Source organism: Thamnophis elegans, chromosome Z (assembly GCF_009769535.1).
Source record: "Thamnophis elegans isolate rThaEle1 chromosome Z, rThaEle1.pri, whole genome shotgun sequence".
In the NCBI taxonomy this organism is placed as follows: Eukaryota; Metazoa; Chordata; class Lepidosauria; order Squamata; family Colubridae; genus Thamnophis; species Thamnophis elegans.
In genome coordinates this window covers 58,343,728-58,371,458 of record NC_045558.1, presented here as the reverse complement: position 1 = coordinate 58,371,458, position 27,731 = coordinate 58,343,728, and the positions used below count along the sequence as shown (strand labels likewise).

The following is a 27,731-nucleotide window of genomic DNA, read 5'->3' as shown; positions in this document are numbered from 1 at the left end:
TGCGTACCTTGCGAAGAGGCGTGGAATCTTCCTGTTTCCTCTAGTGGAGAAGAGGTCAACTGTGAGTGGGCTGAAGCGGCTGATCAGTGACCAGAACAGTTGAGGATAAAGTTCATTCCAACTGGTCCAGGTGAGTTCGGATGGGCCAATCAGCTGTTGTGTTGGCCTTGCCAGAGACGTGTTCGGCCCAGAGTGACAGAGATTATCTCTGCCCAGTGACCCAGGCCCATGGTTTCCTGCATCAGATCCTTGGAGCGTGTCCCCCCCCAATGGTGATTGACATGGGCCTTGGCTGTGATATTGTCCATGAGGACCAGGACATGCCTCTTGACAACTGCGTCCTGCAGGTGAAGGAGGCCCACTCAATCGCTTGAAGCTCCAACCAATTGATGGTGTGGCGCTGCTCCGTCTGAGACCAAAGTCCCTGGGCCAGTTCTGATCCCACCCAGATAGGCTGGCGTTGGTGGTGATCGTAACCTGTGGGGGGGGTGTCTCGGAATAATGATCTCTGTTTCAGGACTGGAGAATCCCACCATGCTAGGGACTTCAGAACTTCTGGGGGGATGCGAATTGACCTGGTTGAGCAACTGGTGTCATCTTTTTGGTGTGGCAGCAGGAGCCATTGGAGAGGCCGGCTGTGGAGTCTCACCCATGGGATTATAGAAAAGCAAGACACCATCTTGCCCAGGAGCTGAGAGAGGACAATCAACTGGGCTCGATGGTGTGTCTTGACCTGCCGGACTAGACTCAGTAAACTGACCTGATGTTCCCCGGAAAGATAGACCCTGCCCTTTCCTGTGTCTATGACTGCTCCTAAATGGAGCAGCTGTGTTGTCGAGATCATATGGCTTTTCCCCAGGTTGATGGAGAAGCCATGTTCTCTCAGGGTGTGGAGCGTCACCTCCAAGTTCTGTGTAGCTTGGCCAGGGGACCTGGACAACAACAGGATGTCATCCAGGTAGCATAAGATTCTGATTGGGTGGGCTTGCAGATGGGCCACGAGCGCAGACAGAAATTTGGTAAATACCCTTGGAGCCGAGGAAAGGCCAAAGGGGAGTGCCTGATATTGAAAATGTCTCCCCCGATAGCAGAACTGCAACAACTGCCACATGTCTGGGTGAATTGGGACATGGAGGGAGGCCTCTGTGAGGTCCACCGAGGTCAGATAGTTGTCCCTCCAGACGCCCTAGCTGAACCTCTAAGCACGATCTATGAGATATCTTTCTGAACCAGCTTTGTGCCTGACCTATGGTCATTAGCCACGATCATACCTATCTTTAAAAAGGGAGATCCTAGCTTAGTAGAAAATTACAAACCAATCTCATTGTGTTGCATCACCTATAAAGTCATGGAATCAATTATAAACCAATCCATCACCCGCCACTTAGAGACAAACAACCTGCTTTCTAACAAGCAGTTTTGTTTCAGGAAAAACATGTCCTGTAATCTGCAACTCCTACACTACAGAAACATTTGGCCCACACATCTTGATCAGGGTAAAGCAATTTACATAGACTTCTGCAAAGCCTTTGATTCAGTGGTACATGGCAAACTACTGTTAAAACTAAGCTCTTACAGCATTTCCAGATCCCTGCACAAGTGGATAGCTGCGTTCCTGTCAAACAGGAAACAAGTAATCAAAACAGAGAGCACCCTATCAAACCCAGCATCAGTCAACAGCGGTGTCCCCCTAAGGCAGCGTTCTAGAACCCACACTCTTTCTGCTTTACATAAATGATCTTTGTTACCATATTATAAGCTGCTGCATCCTCTTAACTGATGATGTAAAATTATTTAACACCACTGACAATGCTGCTGCCCTACAAAGCAACCTCAACTATGTGTCAAAATGCCAATGCATAATTGGCAACTCCAAATTTCAACTAACAAATGCTCTGTCCTACACTTTGGCAATAAAAATCAGAACACCAAATACAACTTGGGCGGAAACGTCCTCATAGACGACCCTCACTCTGTCAAGGACCTAGGAGTACTCATCTCAAATGATCTAACCCCCAGAGCTTACTGTAACAGCATTGTCAAAAAGACATTAAGAGTTGTTAACCCAAATTTGCAAAGCTTCTTTTTTGGTAACATTGTACTGCTAACTAGGGAATGCAAAACCTTTGCCAGACCAATTCTCGAATTCAGCTCATCTGTCTGGAAACCACACTGTATATCGAATATTAATATGATCGAGCGGGTCCAGAGATATTTCATAAGAAGAGTACTCCACTCCTCTGCTGACAATAGAATCCTTTATGCCATCAGGCTCGAAATTTGGGGCTTGGATAATCTGGGATTGCGCCACCTGCTGTCAGACCTAAGCATAGTACACAAAGGTCTGCTACAACGGAAGAAGGCGGGGCTTAGCAGTGAGAAGATGGAGTTTTAGGCTACTCCTGAAATTCCTCTATACCAAAGGATTTTTGGACGGGTTCTTTGAACTCTAGCTGTCCCGGAGACGACAGTGAAGGTGGGGAGGGACCCAGGACCCCAGAGACATCCGCAAATTTCTGGGGGGGGGTATTAACTCCTCGTGCCAATTCCTTTTTGGATTAGCTGCGTGCTAACTGAAACTGCAGGTTGCCCCTAAGAATGGAAGAAGTGATGTCATCTGGTAAGCTGATTTTATTATCCAAGAGAGACTGTTCGTGTTAAAAAATTAAGCTAACTGAATCCAAAGAACAGGAAGATTTAGCGGCGAATTGGCTCTTTCTAATGGATTTATGACTGGTGGTTACTTTACTTTTTAAATGCTTCAAGAAACTCCGCGACATCCTCCCCCCTCTGAATCTCCCTAAGTGGATCGTAAAACTTATCTCCTACTAATTAGCCCGTCACGATTCGACATTTTTATTACTTTACTATCTAGTTCTGTTTACAACTAGATAAGATTGACAGCCTGTAAGAGACTAAAAAAAAAAAAAAAGTGCTTCGAAGCCTGTAAGGAAAAAAAAAGAGAGCTTCTATTTTAACTACGACACATCATGGCGTCCCAAAATACCTCTAAGATTTCATTTCAGACTCTTTTCTCTGCGTGTAGAGGACTCTTTGATTCTTACCAAAAACTGGAAAGAAAACTGGATCAATTGATTCTAAAATATGAAGTTAAAACTGAGATCGTTGAATGCTTAAATGTTCCTGAAACACAAATGGAAAATGTGAGAAATGGTGTCTGGTCTATCTCAGAGGAAGAGAGGAGGGGGGAAGCTATAAAGACGACTCATTTAAAGAGACAGTGTGCAGGAGGAATGGAGAATCCACCCTTGAGAATTAAAGTTAATTTGGGAAATTTTATAAGCCTAGGACAACATTATTACTTCATCACCGACATTCAGAATCCAAAGGTGCCGAAATATTTTTGTTTGGATTTGCTTATGGAAACATTTGGTAAATTTATCCAACGAATGGCTATCGGACGGAGGAAATCTCGTTGGAGGGACACAGGCTGACAGATGGGACAATACAATTTAAAATTAGCTAGATCGGATTACTTCAATTTGTAATAGATATAGCTGAATAATGACTGATATGGATAGCAATATATATAATTTGGAACTGGCTGATAGATTGATGAATATAATTGAAAACTAGTTAAACCTAATTGCTTTTTCATGTAACAGATATTGCTGAATAATAATTGATATTGATAGTAATGTATATAATGTGGAGTTGATATGATAACTAACAATTGGATATGAGAAAATACCTTTAGATTATACATAAAGAGTATTAACTATAATAATTAGCACTATTAAAAAACTAAATAAAATCCATACAATCAAATGTTAATCAATACTGGGAAAATGTTATGATATATGATATAATTGAATATTATGGATGTTTAGCTAAAATAGAATATGAGGATTTGATGATAATAGAGGATTTTACAAATAAGTAAATGAACTGCCAGCATGTGTTATGGACTAATTCCTTAGCATAGCTAAGGATGAAGGATGTTTAAATAACCATAATAATTAAAACTGGAGGTATAATGATGTTGATATGGTAAATATTCGAGTTAAGATATCTGAATTAATAGGAGCTAACGGAAGAGAAGCACCAAAACATGTTGTAACCAGTTGATATACTTCTTATTTTTTCATAATAGACACCTGTGTTTTGTCTTGTTTTTCTGATTGTTGTTTTTGTCTTTTTTTTGTATTATCTGTAATTGATTGATATATTAAGAAAGATGCTGTACCTGTTTTAAACTAAAACTAAAAAACATTTAATAAAAAAAAAAAAAGTCTGCTACAACGTCCTACCTGTAAATGACTACTTCAGCTACTTCAGTTTCAACCACAATAATACACGGGCAAACAATCTCTACAAACTCGATTGCAGAAAATACAACTTCAACAACAAAGTGGTCAACGCCTGTAATGCTCTACCCAGCTCCGTTGTTATATCCTCAAACCCTCACAGCTTCAACCTTAAACTGTCAACTGTGGACCATTCCTAAGAGGTCTGTAAAGAGGGCGTGCATAAGCGCACCAACGTGCCTACCATCCCTGTTCTATTGTCCCCATTTACTTGTATTCATTTCCTCTGTTCATGTCCACATTCATACTTAGACCTGCTATCCTTCACATTTTACAAACTAACAAATAAAAATAAATAAATCAACAATCAACAATCTATAATTGACAGCTATTTCTATTAGAAATTTACCTCTGCTGTTAGATCTTGTGTCATCAGGTTATTTATGCTATTGTATTATTATTAGTTGAATAATAAAAATACAATAGTATAAATAGCTTTTCTGCCTGGAAAAGCAATTTATTATTAAACAATAGGGTATAGATTTAGAAATAAAATGTTTAGTGAGTATGAAGAATAAGTTTGCCAGTAATATCTGATAGAAGAAATAGGAAAATGGTTGTAATAAAGAACTGTGGAAAGAAAGAAGGGGAAAAAATGCATCTTGAGCCTCTATCAAATACCCAACATGGCCACGCCCATCCCTGGGCCCACAACCCCGGCCCTCGGAGGTCAAACACAATCCTGATTTGGCCCTCAATGTAATCGAGTTTCACACCCCTGGTTTATATGATAGGATTATAAATATAAACTTTATGAGAAAGAAACAAGAGAAAGCTTTCTTGTTATATAAGTCCATATGCAATATAGTCAAACATATTAAATAAAGCATGATGTTTTCTATCTTGTTAATATGGAAACATTATGAAGGGTTTTATAATGAATAAAAGAAAATTTAAATGTCATTTATGATTGTATAAGTTCCAGTAAACATTGGTAGTCCAGAAACCAACCTCATATTAACACAAGAGGTTCAGAGGAAAATGCAATTCTCATGAGGTCAAGCAATCCTCATGACGTCAAGCAAACTCCTATAATGATTGAAATATTTAGTTTGAAGTACAGCACCAGAAAACACATTTCTACAAGTATATGCTGTGCCCATCATATTTAATTAAAGGAAAATCACAAGAAAACAGATAACTACTATAAGAAACAAATGCATATGTGCTTTCAAGCATTTCCTGCAACTATTCTTAGAAAATTCAGGTGTAAAAGCTAAGAGATCAGGCAAATTGGAATTAGAGGCCCAGTTTCTGTTTTATGTCAGCACTATTGGTGGTGAACTCACCTACCTGATTGCAGCTTTTGATTCATCCAATGAACTCATGTTCTACTGATGTTTCCAATAAATTTTAGTGATCCCCTTAGCATAGGGCAGGGATGGCGAACCTATGACACGCGTGCCACAGGTGGCACACGGAGCCATTTGTCAGGGCACGCAAGGCGTTCAGTCTTTTTTAAAGCCATTTTTCACCCTACCCAGGCTCCAAAGGCTTTATAGGCGCAAAAAAAACGGCACTATAAGCAAACTGGAAGTTTGGGAACGGACTTCCAGTTTGCTCGTAGGGTCGGTTTAAGCCCTCCGGAGCTTCAGGGACCTTCGAGAGGCTTCCCTGAAGCCTCCGGAGGGCTTAAACCGACCCTACGAGCAAACCGGAAGTGACTTCTGGTTTGCTCAAAGGGTTGTTTTTTGCCCTTCGGGGGCTTCAGAGAAGCCTCCTGAAGGTCCCTGAACCTCTAGAGGGCCTCCAGGGAGGTGGGGGAGGCTGTTTTTGCCCTCCCCAGGCTTCCATAAAAGCCTCTGGAGCCTGAGCAGGGCGAAAAAAGCATGCAAAAATGGGGGGAGCGCCTCTCACGCGTGCATGCACACTGGGGGGGGGGTGTTGCACGTTGCATTATGGGTGCAGCACACTCGCGCAGAACTCCCCTGTGCTCCCCCTCTTATGGCACAGAAGCCAAAAAAGATTCGCCATCACTGGCATAAGGGAATTATAGCAAATACATCTGCAGAACATTAGGTACCTATCCCCTTTTTAAGACCTGTGGAAAATTTAATCATGTGAAATATGATTTTTATAATAGTACAAATTAGCCCATTAAAAGCTATTTGAGAGTTATTAAGTTGTGGGGTCCTTGGTGCTCTCCGAGTTTGATGCAAGTGGTGATGTTACTTAGTTTGGTAACGAAACATCTGCAAGAAAACCACCAAGCTCAGAAACCCCACAGTTCAACCTGAGTTACAAATATTATCTTCTATCTGTAGTTATTCAAGTAGCACCTTAGCAACCAATTGAGATACTTCATTCTTTTCCACAAGGAGCTATTGGAAAAATGAATCAATTCACTGTAAAAAAATTAATTTAGCTGCATTTGCCTAAGTATGGCAACACATCTTCCAGCTTCAGGTTACTTTAATTTGGCTGTAACTAACTTCAATATACTTTTATAGTATATTTATATACTATAAAACAAACAAACACAGATAATTATAAGAGATTTCATTACCTATAACTGAAATATTTATTGTAAGAAAATATATGGGAGGTTTAACATCATTGGTGAAATGAAAACCTCATGCATTAATATGTCTTTTTGAGTTCAACTAATGTCAGATGTACAGCATTTTGGAGTAGAAAAGACAAATAATTTCTATCCACATATCAGGATGCAAATACAGGTGGTCCTCATTCAGTGATTGTTCAAAGTTATGGCAGGAGTTAATGAATGGGTGTGGCTGTCAGTGTCCCTATGGTAACATAATTTCAATTTGGGTAATTGAAAATTGGTGTGCAATTTTGATAAAGCATTATATAGTAATTGCATTTCAACATATACTGCTTCACAGTGCTTTTACAGCCCATTTTAAGCTGTTAAGTAGCTTGCAGTACTGCAGTCTAATCGCTTTGCCACCATGGCTCCTATATGTTAACCATTTGCAACCTTCGGTTCCAAGACACCATTGGAAACCAGCAGGTCGTCTCAAATGGCAAGCATCATCACAGGGCACTGCTTCCATGTGGGATTTGCATAGTAAAAACTAAAATTACTGCAACTGTCACTGTAAGTCACTACTGTCACATGACATCAACTTTATGATTGCACTGCTTAGCAACAGAATTACTCGTCCCAATTTCCATCAATAATCAAGGACTACCTGAAGCACCTTTTGACAATCCATTAAACTCATATGTCTTTTCCTGTGGTCAAAACCAGCTGCAGAGACCAGCATACAAATCCCGTGAAAAGATTCAAATGCTTTTAAAAACTGCCAACAGATGATATAGAAGCACTCCTAAGCCCCACCTCTTTGTATCTACAGTTATAAAGCTAAGTGCCTAGAAATATTTTTTAAAAAGGAAAATATTTCCACTAGATTCATTCATTTTCAATTTCATCTCTATTAGAGACTGCTCAAATCATCTATTACAGGAGAGTCAAGCTCACATTATCACAGGGGCATCATGTGATGTATTGGGACTTTTTCCCCCTTTGCTAAACTGGGTGTGGACATTGTCAGTGTGTGACGCATCTGGCCCACAGACTGGGAGTTTGAAAGCCCTGATCTATTAGGATGCTCAAACTATCAGACAGCATTATTCAAGGGATAATGCAATTTGCTGTAAATATGAAATTCAAAACTGATTTAAAAACTCAATTCTGCTTTCTGTTTTTAATAAAGTTCACATCCACCCTGTGAAGAATTCCTATTATTTAAATGTAGTTGTTTTAAAATGTATTTGGATTCAGTTTTACCATTGCTTGATATGTGCATTTGGTTTCCATCATTCCCAGTCAATACAGCAAGTTTCTCTGCTGGCAGAGACTAATGGAAATTGCTGTTTAGAGTGTAATTATAGATGTATAACTATTATTCTATACTAAAGATGGAAAAGCATTTTTCATTCAAAATACAATATAGTTGTTTAAAGAGACAAACATTTCTATATTTTCATTGCCATGGCATGCTGTTAATATTACATGTATTGAAGCAGATAAGAAAAAATACAAATCTTCATCTGTGTATCTCCCCCCACGCCCCATATATAGATCCATTCTTACTGTTTGAGGATCCTAACATAATTTCTTATGTGAATAATAGTCTACAGCACATATTTAAAATAATGATAAAGACAAAAAATTAAAGGTTTGTTTTTAAGAAATGATGCTATTTAACCAAGAGGTTATATTCTCTACACATTGTAAAAAAAAAATGGTACAAAGCAACTAAGAGAAAAGGCAACTGAGTCACATGTTTTTAGCTTCATGAAGCTGGAAAGGTCATTTAAGTTACTAAATCTAAATCCCAAATACCTGGAGGAATCCAAATTAAGGCATTCCTGACAGATGGCTACTCAGCCTTTCTTAAATATGTTCACGAGAAAAAAATTACTTCATTAAACTCTGCTTTTAGTTTTTTAATATTCCATTTCAATCTCTCTTCCTATAACAAAAGCATAATTTCACTACTTGCAGCATGGAATGAAGATCTAAACATCTTCTGTCTAGATTTCTTTTAGAAATTTAAATTGTATTGCCAAATCCCTTCTTAAGGTTTCTCTTCTAAGTATTCTTACATCCTTTAATGTGCTTTTGTGAATATTCTTGCTGCTCTTTTTCTAAGCCTTTGCATTAGTTTGAAACCTTCTTAAAGTAATAAACTTACTGGATCTGTTAACATTGCTCTCAAATGTGAAGCCAGAGCCAGGAATGCCAAAGTATTGAAAACTATTCCATTGATTACACTATAAATATAGTCTCTTGATGGAAGCAGCATTACGAGGATGACTACAAAGTCAGCATAAAATACCAGGAGCCAGGTGATAACGGCACAGGCAATACCACAACCATCTCGAATAAACCACATTGTTCCTGAGGAACTGTGGCTGGGAGGTGGGACACACTTGTCCGGTTGAAGATATTCTGGTTTCCTCTCAATATCTCTGAAGCGGTGAACTGGAGTAATCATCATAGGTTATAATGCCCATTCTTGGATCTGGAAAAGAAAAGAAAAGTTCTCCATGTTATAACCAAATAAAGATTAAAACTTTCTAGCAGCAGATAATGATGGCAAGGATGATGTTAAAGAAGAATAAAATATTAGCATTGCCCATCTAAAACATGACTTGGCTTGTATTTAGCTTTTTATCATATAGATAAACATTGAAGTAGAAGACTAATCTTAATGAAATTTGAATTTCACCAGAAACACTACAAGCACATGATATTGTTCAATCATGTATGGTAGAAGGATTTGTAATTCTTCTAATTATGGAGTAACTTGGTTTCTGGAGGCTGACAATATTAAAATTTGACAACACAGTTATAATTAAAGTTTATACTTTAGTGTAAAAATACAAATACATTTCTTTATGAAATAAGCAGTTTTCCTCAAACTATCAACTTCAGTGAAGCAGATTAAAAAAGATACAATATGTATTTATCATTATCATAAAGAAAAATCACATAATGGACTTCAAACTCATGAGCGAGTGTCTAGCAGTTTAGTGAGCTTCACCTTGATGAATGTTTACATCAATGCCCCCAAATCATAACTTAAAGGAAATTTAAAAATGGAATGTTATTAATCTTTGTGGCTTATTTTCAACAAAATATATTTTTACTTACATATAATTAAAAATTACATTTTTACTTATATGAAAGAAGTTGAGTTATGAAATAATTTTTGTACTCTATTAATATAATTCTAAATTTTGAAAAGATAATAAGTAATGGTATTAAGGGCCTTCTTATACTCTGTGGGCTTCTTAATCCAGACTATAACATCTCACCAGCAGGTTTAAATCTCAAGAAATCCAGGTTATTTTAATCAATCAAACAATTTTTACTGCAATCATAAACTAATAAAAATGTTTAAACAATAATAGTTAAAAATAAAAATGAGAGAATAATGTATTGAGATTAGTGGTAGATTAATAGTAGGCAGTTAAAGTTTGCCTAATTTTATTACAGCATTAAAGCAGACGTAAAGTGAGATTTGGACATTAAGTGTGAAACCTATTGGGTCAGGCTGGACAGCCTTTTAGAACCCCTTTATTTCTTTTTTAATTATTATTATTAATTTTTTTTTATTTTGTTACATAAACAACACATGCCCACACCAGTGGGAAAAGAAAAAATCAAAACACAAAAAAGACAAAAAACAGAAAACAAGGCAGGGAAAAAAAAAAGAAAAAACAACAGAAAAAAAAAAGAACACAAGTATATATTATAAAAAAGTATATCAGCTGGTTACAACACGTTTTTGTGCATCTCTTCCATTAATTCATATTAATTCAAATATCTTAACTCAAATGTTTACCATATTGACATCATCATACCTCCACTTTTAGTTGACTACAGTTATTTAAACATCTTTCATCCTTAACTATGCCAAAGATTTAATCCATAACTACATGCTAGCATTTCATTTACTTGTTTATAAAATCCTCCATTAACATCAAATCCTCATATTCTGTTTTAGCTAAACATCCATAATATTTAATACCAAAAATTCCATCCTCCATGTATATAGTTTATTATCATTCTCCTTTCTTTATGTAATTATATCATATATCATAACATTTTCCCCATATTAGTTATCATTTAACTGTATATAGTTTTATTTTATTTTTTAATAGTGATAATTATTGTGATTAATAACCTTTGTATATGGTCCAAAAATATTTCTAACCTTCCCTTCTCATATCCAGTTATTATTTATCATATCAACTCCACATTATATGCATTACTATCATTATCAATTATTATTCAACTATGTCTATTACAAATAAAATTAATTAGGTTTAGCTAATTTTGAATTGTATTCTTCCATCTATCAGCCTGTGTCTCTCCAATAACAAAACCTCCTTAATCCTGTTGCCATTCGTGGATCAAGTTCTCCAAACGTCTTTATGAGCAAGTCCAAACAAGAAGATCTTTGCACCTTTTTGCTTAAGGTGCCTCTCATATAATGTCGTTGTCCTATGTTTATTGCACTTTTCAGCTTGTCTTTAATTCTCAGTGGTGGTATCAAAAGTTTTGCAAATGATGTTTCATAAAGTATAAATTCTTTAATGCTTCTCATTCCTCCTGCGCTCTGTCTTTCGAAGTAAATCTTCTGTGTGGCTGCCCCCCCCCCCTCAAACGTTCCATCTTTTTCTCCCTCAGAGGTAAACCAGATGCCCGGAATGTCAGCAAATTGAAAATCTTCATCTCTGACATCCTTCGTTTGTATTTCAGGAACATTCAAACATTCAACATTCTCACTTTTTTCTTCATATTTTGATGTTAAAAACAGCAAATAATCCAGCTTTTTTTCAAATCTGTCGTACGTGTCAGATAGCTTTTGTAGTGCGGAAGAAATCATTTGAAATGAATCATTTGAAACTTGAACAGACGCCATCTTTGTACGCAGTTAGTATTTTCCCTTTAGAGGCTTTAAGGTATTTGCAAGTAAAAACAAGCTGGGAGCTGTACAATCTTATCTGATCTTAGACCAACCCAGCCAAGCAATAAAAGTGTCAAGTTGTAGGGAGCCAAATTATAGTAAATTGGTTTACAGCCCACTTACAGAGAGTCAGAGGAGATGTTGGAGTAATCTTTCCTTTGTCCATGTAAGTAGCATTTAAAACATTTAAGAAATAGGGTAACCACCATCCATAAACCAATAAAGAGATCCAATTCGCCGCTAGATTCTTCTGTTTTTTGGTTTCAATTAGCTTAAATTTTTATGCGGACCGTGTCTCTCTGAGTAATAAAATCACCTTACCAGCTGGAAACACTCACGCCATTCTTAGGGGCAACCTGCAGTTTCGGTTAACTTACGGCTAATCCAGAAGTCACTGGCAAAGGAGGTTAAATTCCAAGCCCCCAGGGACTTTGCGAACGTCTCTGGGGTCACTGGATCTCCTCCAACCTTTCACTGTCTCTCCGGGACAGCTTGGGTTCAAAAATGAACCGTCCAATTCCTTCGGAATAGAGGAATTTCAGGAATAGCCTGAAAATCTGTCTTCTCACTGCTAAGCCCCGTCTTCTTTCCCTGAGCCCCTTTATTTCTATATTAAAAGCCACATAGACAGAGTTGGAACTTGCAAAAGAAACAGGAAGGCAGTGCCTAACCACAAGATGTCAAAAGTCCAAGGTTCAATTAAAGTTCGTTAATGACATGTACTCCATAAACAAAAGGAGAAGTAAGACCCCATCTCCTTATAAGGCTTTTTCCTCAAGATAACCACTAAGAAAAGTGTTAAGTATTTCCATGTTGCAATGCTTTTGAGAATGTATAAGAATGTGTGCTTCGATAATTAAGGTTGTTCAGAACTTGCAATGCTAGCTTTCTGAACCTGGCTGCCAAATAAACTTTTCCTGTATCCTGAGAAATCTAAAGCCCGTCATTTTCTGCAACATATTCTGGCGACCGTGGCACAGGACTTAGAGCAATATTTCACTGAGGACGGAACGGACTGACCGGTGCCCCATCAAGGCCATTTCACCCATCTTCAGGTGCCACAGAGACCTTTCTCTGGAAGAAGGCTGATGATCTCTCTTGGGCATCCGGAGGACACCACCGATCCAAGAATCTGACCAGTGACAGGACAAGTTAATAAAAAATTACGCCAGCTGCGAAAGAAGACGCCTACAGGCAAGTATCAAAAGAATTGTAGACCCACTTGGTTAGGAGTGGAAGAGGGGGCCCGATCCCTTCCAAATGGAACCAGCGTATCCTAATAAGGCTCTAGGTTTGTGTGGGAAGTTAATCTGCTGCATTTTCTATTGGTGGCCGTGAGCTCTGGGGCCACAGGTCAGTAGAAAGTGTGTTAGAAATAGAACATGGGAGGGTGTAGAGCGTTTCTCGAACGCCCCTCCAATACATGTTGAAAAAAAACCTTCAGAAAAGTTTTAGTAAAGTCTCTGGCAGAGAAATTATCCTCACCCCCATTGCACAAGCCTCAAGGAGGTTGTTTGCAGGGATCGGTAGTTAGAGACACATATGCTGTTGTTAATCAGGTTGCTGCAGCCTGTCTCAGTTGAAAAAAAACAACAACCCAAAGACAGGATGGAAACTTTCTTTGGAAGCCCTTCTACAGGGCTCGCAGGTGCTGTGTGGCAAATAGATTTCCCCACAATATTCCCAGAAATTGGGATTTAAAGATCTCTTGGTTTTGTGTGTACTAAAAGACATTGTGCCAAGATTTGGGGTGCCTTTCTGTAGGGCATCAGATTCTGGCCACCATGAGATGAATCAAGAGCCCCACCCAGATGCAAATGATGTGTTAATAGAAGTCTCCATATATCTCAATTTTTAAAAATATGCCAGCGTGGGCTGGGAGATCAAGAATTTGGACTTTTAAAAATTAGCCAGCGCTGCTGGGAAGTCCAAATTATGGAACACCCCAGGGCAGAGACAGGTATTAACAATCTAGTGCATAAGGAGATAGAACATCGGGCATAACTTTGAGCAAAAGTAAGAAATTTAGCAGGTAATAAAAAGGTAAAGCCTAATCCCACATACCCTCATGGAAGATGACGCTTCAGATACTAGCTCCTATATTCAAATTGCACTCTTAGAAGAAGGGAAAGTGATTCTGGAAAATAAGCCCTAAGATGCGTATTGATGTGCTATAAGATGTGCTATAATTTGCTATTCTGTATTATGCATGCTTGTATTTTTAATCTAACAGGATAGACTCAATTGTGGGTATTAATAGAGTCTAGAAGGGAGGGATAAAGCAGACGTAAAATGAGATTTGGATATTAAGTGTGAAACCTATTGGGTCAGGCTGGGCAGCCTCTTAGAGCCCCTTTACTTCTATATTAAAAGCCACATAGACAGAGTTGGAACTTGCAAAAGAAAAAGGAAGCCAGTGCCTAACCACAAGATGTCAAAAGTCCAAGGTTCAATTAAAGTTCGTTAATGACACGTACTCCATAAACAAAAGGAGAAGTAAGACCCCATCTCCTTATAAGGCTTTCCCCTCGAGGTAACTAAGAAATGTGTTAAGTATTTCCGTGTTGCAATGCTTTTGAGAATGTATAAGAATGCGTGTTTCAATAATTAAGGTTGTTCAGAACTTGCAATGCTAGCCATGGGCTAGCTTTCTGAACCTGGCTGCCAAATAAACTTTTCCTGTATCCTGAGAAGTCTAAAGCCTGTCATTTTCTGCAACAGCATAGCAGAATTTGGGCACATTCAGAGAAACTGTTTCATACTGATCTGATAACAGTAGTTGCATGTAAAAAAGATCAGTATTTTTTTGATATTTTATTAGGTAAGGTGTTATAAATTGAGTCCAAGAGTCCTTATGCAGTATAGCAGGATGTGACCTACAGTTTCAATGGCCCCTTGCTCACAGGGGCACAGTCTCAGCTCATATGGTTTTTTTTTAATCAGCCCTCCAAAACTACTGTGGAACCAGTTTATTATAGGACATGATTGGCTTATCAGTTTTGACTGCAGAATTTTTGATAATGGGCAGAGCCAAAAATTTAACTGAGAAGCATTTTCAATGTCAAGGAATGGACATTACTGTTCAAAACTTGTTTGCCCAGATACAAAAGCCTAATAACAAAAGTAGCAAGTATATGTCATAGGGGAATTAGAACAAAATGAACTCTTAAAAACCAGCAGTTGCTTTTAATTCTATACTGCCAGATTTTTTAGCCTTGACTGGAATTTAATAATAATTAACCATCTTACATTATATTTTTAATGCAAGGATAATCTACTGATAGCACATTTAATGCTAATTCCTATTAAAAAAACAATAATTATTTTGCAGTCTAGAATACATTACACCTCAACACTAGTTTACAATTAAGTAATTGAAAATTAGCTATTCAACATTTAAATAATTGTTTTGACAATGAACAAAATATTGAGGCTTTTCACCTTAGCTCTAAAGGATAGTTGAATTTATAATCAAATAATACATTACTGAATACCAGACATATTTTTGGAATTAATAAATTAACAGAAGAAGGAGGTAGGCAAAGTAGTACTTTGATCTTTAGAAGGGAATTGGAACAGTTCCACTGAATATTGCTTCAGGAACTAGGCAGACTATGATCACTGCATTAATATTTCAAAACTAAATAATCACTAAATCCAAGATATTTACAGATATTTACTAACAGTAACCGAAAATGGTGTAAAATAATTCAACAAGTATTCATTTTTAGAAACAGATATTTTTCAATCTGATGGTGCTCTTGAGAACAACTTCTGACAATACAGCCTTTCCCAACATGAAGCTCTTTGATGGTAGGACTATTGGTAAACCATCTGTGGCCAATGTGACTCTGTTACCCAAAGATAGAACAATAGTCTCACGTGTCTGGAAGACACCACTTTGTGGAAAGCTCATGTAGCTCTTAATCCATGTTAAACCAATGAATAGATATTGAGCTAGCCGTATCTAAAGTAGATTTATACCAGGTATAGTAAATATTTGGTCTGATCTGGTAAATATTTCAACAACTACAAAGATCAGTCTCATGTACTACTTCCATATTAAAAAATAGAGTTCTTTGATCCTGGCAAATAATGTTGAGGGGTTCAAAAGTTAACATGCAATGCTTTATCTATGAATAGTTTCTATGATAGTTGGTGATCATCCATCTTGCTGGGGGTTAGGAGGCAGCCTTAAACTCCAATTCTCAATGTGAGGAAGTACTTAGATATGCTTCAATTAGAGGAAGGATAAACAAACAATGGTGGTAGGCCATCCTTAAGAATCTCTAGCTGCAGTCTTACAAAATCATTAGGATGACAAACATTGTTTTCCTGTAGGTATTTTCTATTTAATAATGTATACATATACAGGCAGTCCTCAACTTACAACTACAATTGAACCCAAAATTTCTGTTAAGTGAGACACGTGTTAAGTAAGTTTTGCCCTATTTTATTACCTTTCTTGCCTCAGTTGTTAAGTGAATCACTGCAGTTGATAACGTAGTGATTCTGTCCCCATTGACTTTGCTTGTCAGAAGTTCACAAAAGGGAACTACATGACCTTGGGACACAGCAATGGTTGTAAGGTGCCACCTTTGTAACATCAAAGTTACAATTTTTGTAGCAACCTCATGATCATGTGATCAAAATTCAGATGCTTGAGTCAGTTGCCAAGCATCTGAATTTTGATCACATGATCATGGGGATGCTACAAAGGTTGCAACTATGAAAAATGGTCATGCCATTTTTTTCAGTTGCATTGTAACTTTGAACGGTCACTAAATGACCTGTTTTAAGTTGAGCACTACTTCTATACATACATGCATAAAAATAACGGTTTTTAAATAAATAAATAGAGAGCTTCAAGCTCTTGAAAGAAGATGCCACTCTGTTGAAATAAATCTTGTTTTATCAATTTTTGGTAATATGTTTATACACTGATCAGTCAGGCTTTTGAAGTATGTCTACTGTTTTGGACCATATCAACTGCAGCCAGCATGCTTATTAAGCAATTTTATACTCTTAAGCATCTATGTTCTGGATTACATCTCTGTAAGAATCCAAAGCTAATGATTGAGTATAATATTGTTTAAATTTATTTTTTTGTCAAAAGTATTCAATGCAGTGAAAATTTAGTAGGTAGCACCAATATAGTAACTGCAAATCTCCTTATGTCCACAGGAGCTTCCGAAATATTTTATGTCATCAAATAAATAAGGTAAAAATCGTAAGCAACAACTCTGATACAAAGAAGTTCTGTATTGTATTTGTATTGTGTATAACATGTCAGGACCCTGGAAATGTTCCTTCTCTTTGCATACCTGCCCTCAACCCCTTGAGAATCAGATGTCCCCTTCTGCTGTTGTATAGAAATACTATAAAAAGCTGACATTTGAGCTGGGGGAGAGTGAGATCCCTCACTGAATTGCAATCTTTTTATTTATATCTTTTAATGGTTTTATTGTAATTTCTTCCTTTGTGAGCCACCTAGAGTTGTTGAAAGTTGGTGGCATACAAGTTTAATAAATTACTATTTTTAGTTATTGCCTTAATTGCCACATAATTCACCTTTTACCAGTATTCTTCTTTCTCACCTACTTTCTTGCTTTTATTAAGCTAGACTTTTATTAAGTGTGGCCAGGGAGTGTGGTCAGCATGACATCACTTGTGTTGGGGGGGCACCTGTGGTGCTCCGAGCTCTCTGCCAGGGAAAATGGGCTCCTGAGCTCTGTTTTCAGCTGCCAACAGCCTCTTACAACCCTCTGCCAGTGAAAATGGAGCTCCTGAGCTCTGTTTTTGCTGGTAGAGGCACCACTGGCCGATCCTTCACTGTTTTTAGGGCGGCCCTGCAGGCCAGATCTAAGTACCCCGTGGGCAGGGGTTGGCCCCTGGGCCTTGAGTTTTACACCCCTACTATAGCATATCCAAATTTCAGATTCCTAATCTACTTCTTAGATTCTTACACAGGTCCTTTAAAAATAAAAAATAAAGTAAGGTTTATGAGCATTAGAGGAGCTTAGTTAGAATATCAAAAATTATCTGACTCTAAGCACTTCACACTCTAACTTCTATTATTTAAATCCATAAAAGTACTCACCTGCTCAGGTTTTTTAAATAATCTTTAAAATTCCATCCATCTTCCAATAGCCAACCCATTTTCTATATTTAAATAATCATGGTTTTCCCCCCTTTCTGTACTAGCCAACTTCCTTGCATGGAATTCTATACGATTACATCTTGCCACCGAACTAGTATTCAAATATTTCATTTTCCTAAAAACCTAAACCTGCGCATGTGCGGGCTTGGAATGGCGACCGGGTTCTTTCGCTCCGTTCAAACTTGGCGAAAGAGCGCTGGAAGCCTTCCAAACGGACCGCAGAATTTTTTGGAAAGGGTCCCTGGGAGAGCTTAAGATCTGCGGGACCCAAAGGAATCCAGATAGCTGGGGGGCTATCACTCTCGGAGGTTTTTAGCCCTCGCAACGGTAGCAGCCTTGAACCACCTGGCTGCGTGAGGGCGGCGGCGCACTGACGGTCGGTGTCTTTTACCACTCTCGGATGCCTGGGTGTCCCTGGTGCTGTCCGCCCGACCTGGTGAGCCCCCTGACAAGGATTCGTCTGTTCATCTGTTGGCTCCTGGTTCCTGGCAGTCGTCTCCCGAGCAGCGGAACGGCAGTGGTGGAAATCGGGGGAAAGCGTGGAGGGAAAGATGGCGGCACCATACAGCTGGCCCGCAGCATTTTACACCTTGAATGCCTCTTCCCTGGACAGCCCGCTTGAGCTTGCTTGAGCCGAGTGACTGGTGAGCCCTGGTGACTGGTGAGCTCTGAGGGCTTTTAATTTCAACTTAACTTTCCAACTTTCCATTTTGAAAAAGGGGGTCGTCGGAAGCTGTATTGAGACCGCGGAGCGACGGACTGAATGGCTGGCTGTGTTTGCCGCTGCCCCAGACGCCCCCCCCCCCTGGTTCTATCTCTGCTCACCCTGTTATCCGTTGCCTTGCTCCTACGGCCCCTAGGAAAAGACCTGGCAGGCTTTGGCTGACTGATGTGGTTGCTCGGGCGGAGAAGAGGACGACGCCCTGAACCGAGCCCTATGTCATTGTAGCCTCCCCCGGACATTGCTCCTTGCCTCCCGCTCCAGCCGTTAGGAGGAGCAGGATTGTGGCTGAGTTGGTGTGGGAGCAATAGAGGATGGCGGCCGCAGTGGCGAGGACTGGGCTTCGAAAACATCAGCGTTCCCCTCCTCCTCTGCTAGAGTGGCCCAGGTCAGTTTCAAACGGGGCTTTTTTGCCATCTGGCTCTCTTTATTCATGGCACCTGGATGTTTGGATTTACAACCTGGTCTCATTTAGTGTGACCACTACCGCCCGTGGAGGCTTAGGGATGCCACCTCAGCCCCTTCAAAAGAGCGACCTTCGGCCTTGGGCACATTTCTGGGACTTGGAGGAAGGGAGAGGGGCGGACCACCCCTCTCTGGACTATACCCTCCTTATTGAACTCTTACTGGACTTGTAGAGGAGAAGGCCAAGACTATTAAGATCTTTTATATCAGCCTGTACGACCTTCGCACGCTGCGCAATTTTTAATTGGTATGGTGAGTGTATGGGACTTGCATGTGTGAATGAATGATCCCACTTTTTTTTTTATTACCCCATTATTGTTGTACTTTATGTGTTTTTAATTATTACGTGGGGACTGCTTGAGTGAACAAATGAGTATGTTTGATTCGGAGGGCCTGTCGGGGAACGCGGGAACCACAGGGGTGGTTGATGGGACTACGGACACGGGAGTGGGCCGGAGCATTACGGTCATAACAGGGAGGGGCAGATATGGCGGGGACTTTAGGGCTGGCCATTACCAGGGAAGGAGGGCTCGCTACGTCACAGAGATCCCTCCTTCCGGCCCTACGAGTCCCACTCCAAAGCCAGGTGGTGTGAGTAATCACGACCCTGGCCTCAGGCTGCTGGCGCTAAATGCCAGGTCTGTAGTTCATAAAGCTCCTCTCGTCCGGGACTTAATTTTGGACGAGAGGGCAGACCTGGCATGTATTACTGAGACCTGGCTGGGCCCGGAGGGAGGAGTCCCCCTCGTAGAGATGTGCCCAGAAGGTTTTCAGGTGCTCCATCAGCCGAGAGCTCAGGTAAGGGGTGGGGGTGTGGCCGTTGTTATCCGAGAGTCTCTAGCACCTCGTAGGATCCCTGCTCCGGAGCTTGTCGGGTGTGAGTCCCTGCTGGTGAAGTTGGACTTCAAGGGTCAAGTGGGTCTGCTGCTAACGTACCTGCCTCCCAACTGCGTTGCAGCAGCCCTCCCCTCGCTCCTCGAGTCAATAGCCGAGCTGGCAGTTGAGTTCCCCAGACTTATGGTTCTGGGGGATTTCAATCTGCCTTCGCTCGGTGGTCACTCTGACGGAGCGCAGGAGTTCATGGCTTCCATGAAAACCATGGGCTTGACCCAAGTAATCTGAGGACCGACCCACTCAGCGGGTCACACGCTCGACCTCGTATTCCTCTCGGAGCAGTGGAATTGTGATCTTGGTCTGAGGGGTAGTGAGATCTTGCCCCTGTCATGGTCAGACCACTACCTATTGAGGCTTGACCTTTGGAGACCAAACCCCCACTGTAGGGAGGAGGAGCCGACCAGGTGGTTCCGCCCCAGGCGACTTATGGACCCTTTGGGGTTCCAGACGGAACTTGGGGTTATTCCTGATACTCTCGCCCGCAGTCCGGTGGAGACTCTGGTTGCTGCCTGGCACTTGGCAGCGACGGAGTCTCTTAACCGGATTGCGCCTCTACGGCCTCTCCGAGGCAGTGGATCCCGGAGGGCTCCTTGGTTTACTGAGGAACTCCGGGAGAGGAAGCGCCAAAGGAGACACCTAGAGCACTTATGGAGGTCCAGTAAATCCGAACCGAACCGAGCACGTTTAACAACCTGCACCAGAGAGTACATTCGAGCAATTAGGATGGCTAAGAGAACATACATTGCCTCTCTGGTTGCGTCTGCTGAGTCGCGCCCAGCCGCCCTGTTTAGGATAACCCGTTCCCTCCTAAATAGGAGGGATACGGGCGATCCGTTGCAGGGTAGGGCTAAGGATTACGTCCAGTTCCTCGCAGACAAGGTTGCTCGGTTCCGGGTGGACCTGGACTCCAATTCTGCAGAACCAGCCGAGGCACTAAGGGATGATCTGGTAAGCCATCGCTGGGTTGAGTTTCAAGCTGTTACCCCTGAGGATGTGGACAAGGCGATGAGAGCTGTAGGAGCCTCCACATGTGTGCTGGACCCGTGCCCCTCCTGGCTGGTCGTCAACAGCAGAGAGGTGACACGAGGCTGGATCCAGGCGGTTGTTACTGCCTCTCTTCGGGAGGGGGTCTTTCCCCCCGCTTTAAAGGCGGCGGTGGTGAGACCACTCCTGAAGAAACCGTCCTTGGATCCAGCTGTTTTAAATAACTATCGTCCGGTCTCCAACCTCCCCTTTGTGGGGAAGGTTGTTGAGAAGGTGGTGGCCTTTCAGCTCCAGCGGTCCTTGGAGGAAGCCAGTTATCTCGATCCTTTCCAGTCAGGCTTCAGACCTGGCTGCAGCACAGAAACCGCTTTGGTCGCGTTGACCGATGATCTTTGGAGAGCCAGGGATGGAGGCCATGCCTCCATCCTGGTGCTCCTTGACCTCTCAGCGGCTTTCGATATCATCGACCATGGTATCCTTCTGCGACGACTGCGGGAGGTGGGGGTGGGAGGCGCTGTTTTACAGTGGTTCTCCTCTTACCTCTCGGACAGGTCGCAGTCGGTGTTAGTTGGGGAGCAGAGATCGACCCCTAGGCCCCTAACGTATGGGGTGCCGCAGGGTTCGGTCCTGTCCCCCCTTCTTTTCAACATCTACATGAAACCGCTGGGTGAGATCATTCGACGGCACGGGATAAAATACCACCAATATGCGGACGATACCCAGCTGTATCTGTCCCCCCCGTGCCAACTCAACGAAGCAATGGATGTGATGAGCCAGGGTCTGGAGGCTGTTAAAGACTGGATGGGGGTCAACAAGCTTGTGCTCAATCCAGAAAAGACCGAGTGGCTGCTGTGTTTCCCTCCCGCGAATTGGCCAAGTGTTCCATCTTTCAGGCTGGGGGGTCAAATTATACGCCCCTCAGACAGGGTTCGTAACTTGGGAGTCCTCCTGGATCCACAGCTGACCTTCGAACATCATTTGTCAGCTGTGACCAGGGGGGCATTTGCCCAGGTTCGCCTGGTACACCAGTTGCGTCCCTACCTGAACCGGGAGACTCACAACAGTCACCCGTGCCCTTGTGACCTCTAGGCTGGAATACTGCAATATGCTCTACATGGGGCTGCCCTTGAAGAGCATTCGGCGACTTCAGCTAGTCCAGAATGCAGCCGCGCGAGCGATTGTGGGTGCACCTCGCTTCACCGTTACACCTATCCTCCGCGAGCTGCACTGGCTGCCTGTTGATCTCCGGGTGCGCTTCAAGGTGCTACTTATCACCTTTAAAGCCCTTCATGGTAGTGGGCCTGGGTATTTGAGAGACCGCCTACTGCCAATTACCTCCACTAGACCGATACAATCGCATCGATTAGGCCTCCTCCGAATTCCATCTACTAGCCAGTGCAAACTGGCAACTACCCGGAGGAGAGCCTTCTCGGTGGCTGCTCCGACCCTCTGGAACGAACTCCCCGTGGAGATTCGGACCCTCACCACCCTTCAATCCTTCCGCACCGCTTTAAAGATCTGGCTGTCCCGGCTGGCCTGGGGTTAAGATTTCAACCCCACCCGAATTGTGTGACTGTTGTGTTCTCTTTTAATATGTTGTATTGTTTCCATATTGGAATACTGTTTGTCTTCCCCCCCCCTCCCTTTTGAATTGTGAGCCGCCCTGAGTCCCCCCAGGGAAAAGGGCGGCATACAAATAAAGGAAAATAAATAAATAAATAAATAAATAAATAAATAAATAAATAAAATAAACCAGCATATACAGTGCTGTATCCTGTTTTGTATATGTTTTCCAAAACTAAGACCAGGTCTTATTTTCTTTTGGGTCCAAAATAAGTGCTAGCACTTATTTTTGGGAGGTGTCTTATTTTTCCCCCCATGTACTGGAGATCCACTTCTTCTGCTTGCTCATGGCTGCAATAGAGCAGGAGAACAAGTGACATGCTGGTGCCACGGCAAGTCAATGGGGTGGAGCTGCCCCATGCGCCCCACATCAGCTTACTTCAGGCCTCCTGCAGTCAAGCCTTCTATACCCTGATATCTGCCCTGCCTTGCCTCGGGACTGCTGCACTAACACACCACTTGGCCTTCTGCTCCATTGTGATAGAAAGCAAGCAGAACAAGTGGGCCAGTGGCTATATGGGCTCCTGCTGCACATAATGTCAGAGGCAAGTGTCAGAGCATGAATGGCCTGGCTGCGGGGGTCCTGAAATAACCCAGTGTGGGGGGCATGGGGCAGCTCAACACCCACCTACCCGCAATGCCTTGTGGCTGTGGCACTGCGAGCAACCAGACGGAATGTGCGGCCAGACAGCTGCACACGCTCATAAATAAGGCTTATTTGGGGGTAGGGCTTATATTAGGCTAGAGTAAAATATGTAAAACATGCTAGTTTATTTTTGGGATAGGTCTTTTTTTCAGGGAAATGGGGCATATAATGTATGTGTTAAGGTTTCAAGAAATGATCCCATTTCAAAACAGAACTCCGAGGCAGATTCTCGAAGAACTCTAGTGTCCTTGTGAAAGTGAGAATGTTGTCTAAGTACAGAAGGACCCCTTTATACAGGTGCTCGTGCAACACTTCATTTATTAGCTGCATGAGCACAGCCGGGGCTCCTTGCAGGCCAAAAAGCATTTTGCACTGGAAGCTCTCCAAAGGGCAGTTGAATGTGGTTTTTCACTCCTCCCCCTCTTTGATTCGCACCCATAGTACGCCTCTCATATGGCATTAATTCCCCTGAAGACTATGCATAGCCTCATTGACCCATCTTTTTTTCTTTTTAAAGAGACTGGGGCAGCTACTTAGCGGGTTGGATAAATCCACAGCCCAGGTTGGTGTCGATGTCTTCTCTTAGCTTCCTCATCTCCTTTGGGTTATGGGGTACATCCTTGGCTTGGGCCGTTTCACCCTGGTATAATCTCTATGCCACAGTCTGTGGGTGGGTGGGGAGGTATGTAGTATGTTACATTCCTCATTGCTGAACATTTCTGTCAGGTCCCGGTATTTTCTAGGGACCTGAGGTTTGTTGGGAGATGACACTGAGATGATAGAAGCTTTCTCACTTTGCTTGGCACTGTTCTATCATCTGGCCTTCCTTCTTTCAATGACCTTTCAAGGGAGAACAGGGCCAACTTCCAGTTTTAGCTTCCTGTAGTCATCTGACAGTTATCAGCTGCCTTCGGTGTCGGACATCAGTGGGGCAGAAGAACAGTTGGAGCCTGTTCCCAGTGTGCACGTGCACAGAGCTACCAGGAGAAGGGAACAGCTAAGGAACAAGTGTCAACTTGGGAATAAAGCCACAGGTGGACGGTGAATGTCCCCTCCCATAGGGAATAAAGAGTGAAAGGGGAGGGGAGTTTTCAGAAGACAATTAGTTCAATTCATTAGAGTGAAGATCTGTTCCTGACTTCTTGCCAAGTATTGTCTGCTACAGAGTGGCATTTGGGAGATATTGGCCTGGCAGCTCTCAAAGCCTGATAAACATCTGTAGTTGTGAAATCTCTTGAAAAACTGTTGGCTGGAACTTTGCTGACGAAGAATTTACTTTAAACTAAATAAAATGGGTTTTATAGGGATGAGGAGTTAGCTTCATATTTTTGGGAAGCCTAAGTTAGAACATTTTGTTTCCTGCCCCAACAAGCCTCTATTAATATGGAGTTTCATGCGGAGAATGCTCAGCTCACTCAACAGGTAGCTATGCTGGCAGCCCAGATGGCTCAGCTCCAAGCTCACACTGTTCCATCTCCTCAGAGGAAATGTATGGTGGCGGTGTCTGATAAATTTGATGGCAACCAAGCTATGTTTCCAGCATTCTTGGGACAATGCCCGCTCTTTATCAGTCTGAGAGCTGGGGTTTATGATTAGCCTTCTCTCTGGCTCTGTGGCCACGTCCCTGCTGATTCAGGTTAGCCCTTTGCTGGATGATTTCCAGGGGTTTTGTGACCTTAGGCTGATGTATGAGGAACTCATTATGACACAGACTGCTACACAACATCTGAAGACCATGAAGCAGGGCCAGCGCCCTCCGCAGGAATATATTAGTGAGTTTAGGCTGCTTAGTCAGGATTCGGTCTGGAAAGAGGCTGCACTCACAGTATGTTCCAGGATGGGTTGTGGGAGAAGTTTCAGGATGAGCTGGTCTGGATAGATATTCCTCCGAATTTCAACGCACTAATCCATCTTTGCCTCAGATTGATACTCAGTTACAGAGACAAAGCTGTTGCCGTGTCTCCCAGGAGACCTGGGTGGTCTCGGTCATGTGTGAGACCCCGGCTTCGCAGTAAGAGCCCATGGAATTAGGCACCAGACATCACCTGTTGCTGACTGAGAAAAATAGATGATGTTCAGGCGGGTTGTGTTTCTATTGCAAGAGAACCAGGGCACATGGCCACCACTTGCCCAAAGAAGCACACTGGGAAGAGGCTCCCTTTGTGGCATTCCTCGCTGACACCTCTCTGGTCCCCGGGGCAAGCCTTGGCTCTGGAATCTGTCCTCCATCTGGCTTGAGCCTCCGGTAAGCAGCATCTTGATGCAGGCCCTGAGCTAGGTGTCAGGTTGCACAGTCTCTGCTGCAACTTCCGCTAACCGCTGGCTGCCTGAGGGGATCTGCCACCTCTCCACAGCTCCTCCCCTTCTTCCTCCATTCTGAGATCTTCCCTGAGTCTTCCTACCTTGGATACATCAGATCAGCAGCCGGGGCTCAGGATCTCAGAGAGTAACTTCATGGGAGCCGAGAAGTTGGCTTAATGTCAGAGTTCCAAGAAATGACCCCATTTCAAAACAGAGCTCCGAGGCAGATTCTCAAAGAACAGGTTTTTATTTTAGAGGCATCATCTTGGCAACAACTGATGAAAGCCAACTCTGAGCTTTCCCGGGCTTTCCAACTAGATAAAAGCGAAAGTTGTACTTTTTCACAAAGTATTATCCAATCCAAGCACTGGCTGATTACCAGGCAACTCTTTCCTCCACCTCCAGCCAGTTGGCATTTGGAATGTCCTTGACCAAGGAACGCACTAGTTTGTTTCAGTTACAAACTCCCCCCTCCTCAGCTCCAAGCTTTGTCAAGCTTGAAGTAAAGTGAAACAACTCCTAATAGAACTACAGAAGAGAAAAAGGAAAACTCCCATAGCCAGAACAGTTTCAGGATTGACAGTATGAGTTTCAAGAGTTGTTATAAATCATTTGGTATAATAGATTTGGAGAGGGGAACGTATCAGATAGTGTTACTACAATACAACCAAGCTAAAGCAGGAAAAATCGGCCACTCGCATCCTACTACTTGCAGCTACCGAAGAAGTCTTATCACATGTCACTCAGAGGGGTGACATGTGTTGAGGCATGGGAAGCTTGGCTACTGCATTTCTAAAATAACTGGGTGTGGGGCACATGGGGAAGCTCCTCCCCTCCCACCCCAGCTTGATTTTTAAGTCTGCACTTCAACCCATCTCAGACAACTAGTTGGTGGGCAGAGTTTAACTAGGGCTTATTTTGGGTTTAGGGCTTATTTTAGGTGCATGCATGAAAAATCAGGCTAGGGCTTGTTTTCGGGGTAGGTCATATTTTGGGGGAAAACACGGTATATAAAGACAATAAAATGCTGCTAGTTTTAATAATACACAATAGAAAAATAAATGATAGAAAGGAAAACATTTAGGACTTCATTTTGCAATAAATCATCTTCTACAATAGTTGGGCTTTATATTTCCACCAAGTATGTTAAAATATTGCAACTTGATTTTTACATTTCCAACAACTTTCTGAGCAAATATTGCCAAAATTAACAATTATCATTATTATGGTTTTATCAGTTTACATTTTATCTTTTCAAAATTGGTGCCTGCCTTCCATATAATTGAACTACTTAAGAAATGAATTAGAGAATAATTTAGAAAAGAATCAACAATGAAGTTGGTTGATGCTTTAAAATTTAAAAGAGTAATTCAAATTTAAAAGGGGGTTGGATTAGAAGAATTCCAAGATCCCCTCCAATTATGTTATTCTGTTATTGTATTAAATGACAAAGCAAGAGAGTGACCTATATAATTTTTTCTACTTAATTTTCAAAAGAGGCTTATTAAAATTTTGAAGAACTATGTGCACTAAGACAAAGAAAAAATGAAAAATAAAACCCTATGACAATATTTAAATGAACTAAAGATTACAACTTCTAGAAGTAAAAAGAAATATAAAACCAGTTAAAACAAGATATATTGTTACTTCTGGTAACCTTTTACAGACTTTTTGCTCACACTGAAAAATAATGTTTTATAGATTTGTCTATAGAAAACAGATGTGTCTGCAAGAGCCACCACACCCGGTTCAGCTACACAGAAAGCAACAGGCACAGTAATGCAACAAGACAAAGCTACTTTGGAGCTAGACATACATATGGATCTCAAGGAGCATATAAATGGAGTAGAAGAGAAAATGGGCAAGGTGCAAGACGAATTGAAAGAAGTCTAGGAAATGATGGGGAAAAATGAGCAGAGACTGCAGAAGGTGGAAGAAAAGGCAGAAATAACAGAGAAAAAAGTGGAGGAGATGGATTACAGGTTGACAGCAATAGATAAAAAGCAAGATGAAGCCAGTGTATTTTGGGAGATGGAAAGATCTGAATTCTATCTAAGACTCCAGAACATAGAAGAGGAGAAAGGAGAGAATTTAGCAGAGAAGATCGCAGAATTCTCTCAGCGGCTACAGAAATGAGTAAGGAATATATTCTAGGCAGAAT

General features: G+C 41.7%; 1 protein-coding gene across 6 annotated transcripts in view; it reads right to left on the bottom strand.

The window, feature by feature from the left end:
* ZDHHC3 (zinc finger DHHC-type palmitoyltransferase 3) overlaps nt 1–27,731 on the bottom strand; it is a 93,386-nt gene that overhangs the window by 29,880 nt on the left and 35,775 nt on the right. For 5 of the 6 annotated variants that reach the window (XM_032235101.1, XM_032235100.1, XM_032235102.1 and 2 more), the window contains one exon: nt 8,993–9,322. In XM_032235101.1, coding sequence (XP_032090992.1) covers nt 8,993–9,298 — 306 coding nt within the window. In that variant the 5' untranslated portion in view covers nt 9,299–9,322. The remainder of the gene's footprint in view (nt 1–8,992; nt 9,323–27,731) is intronic. The other variant, XM_032235106.1, reaches the window with a different exon arrangement.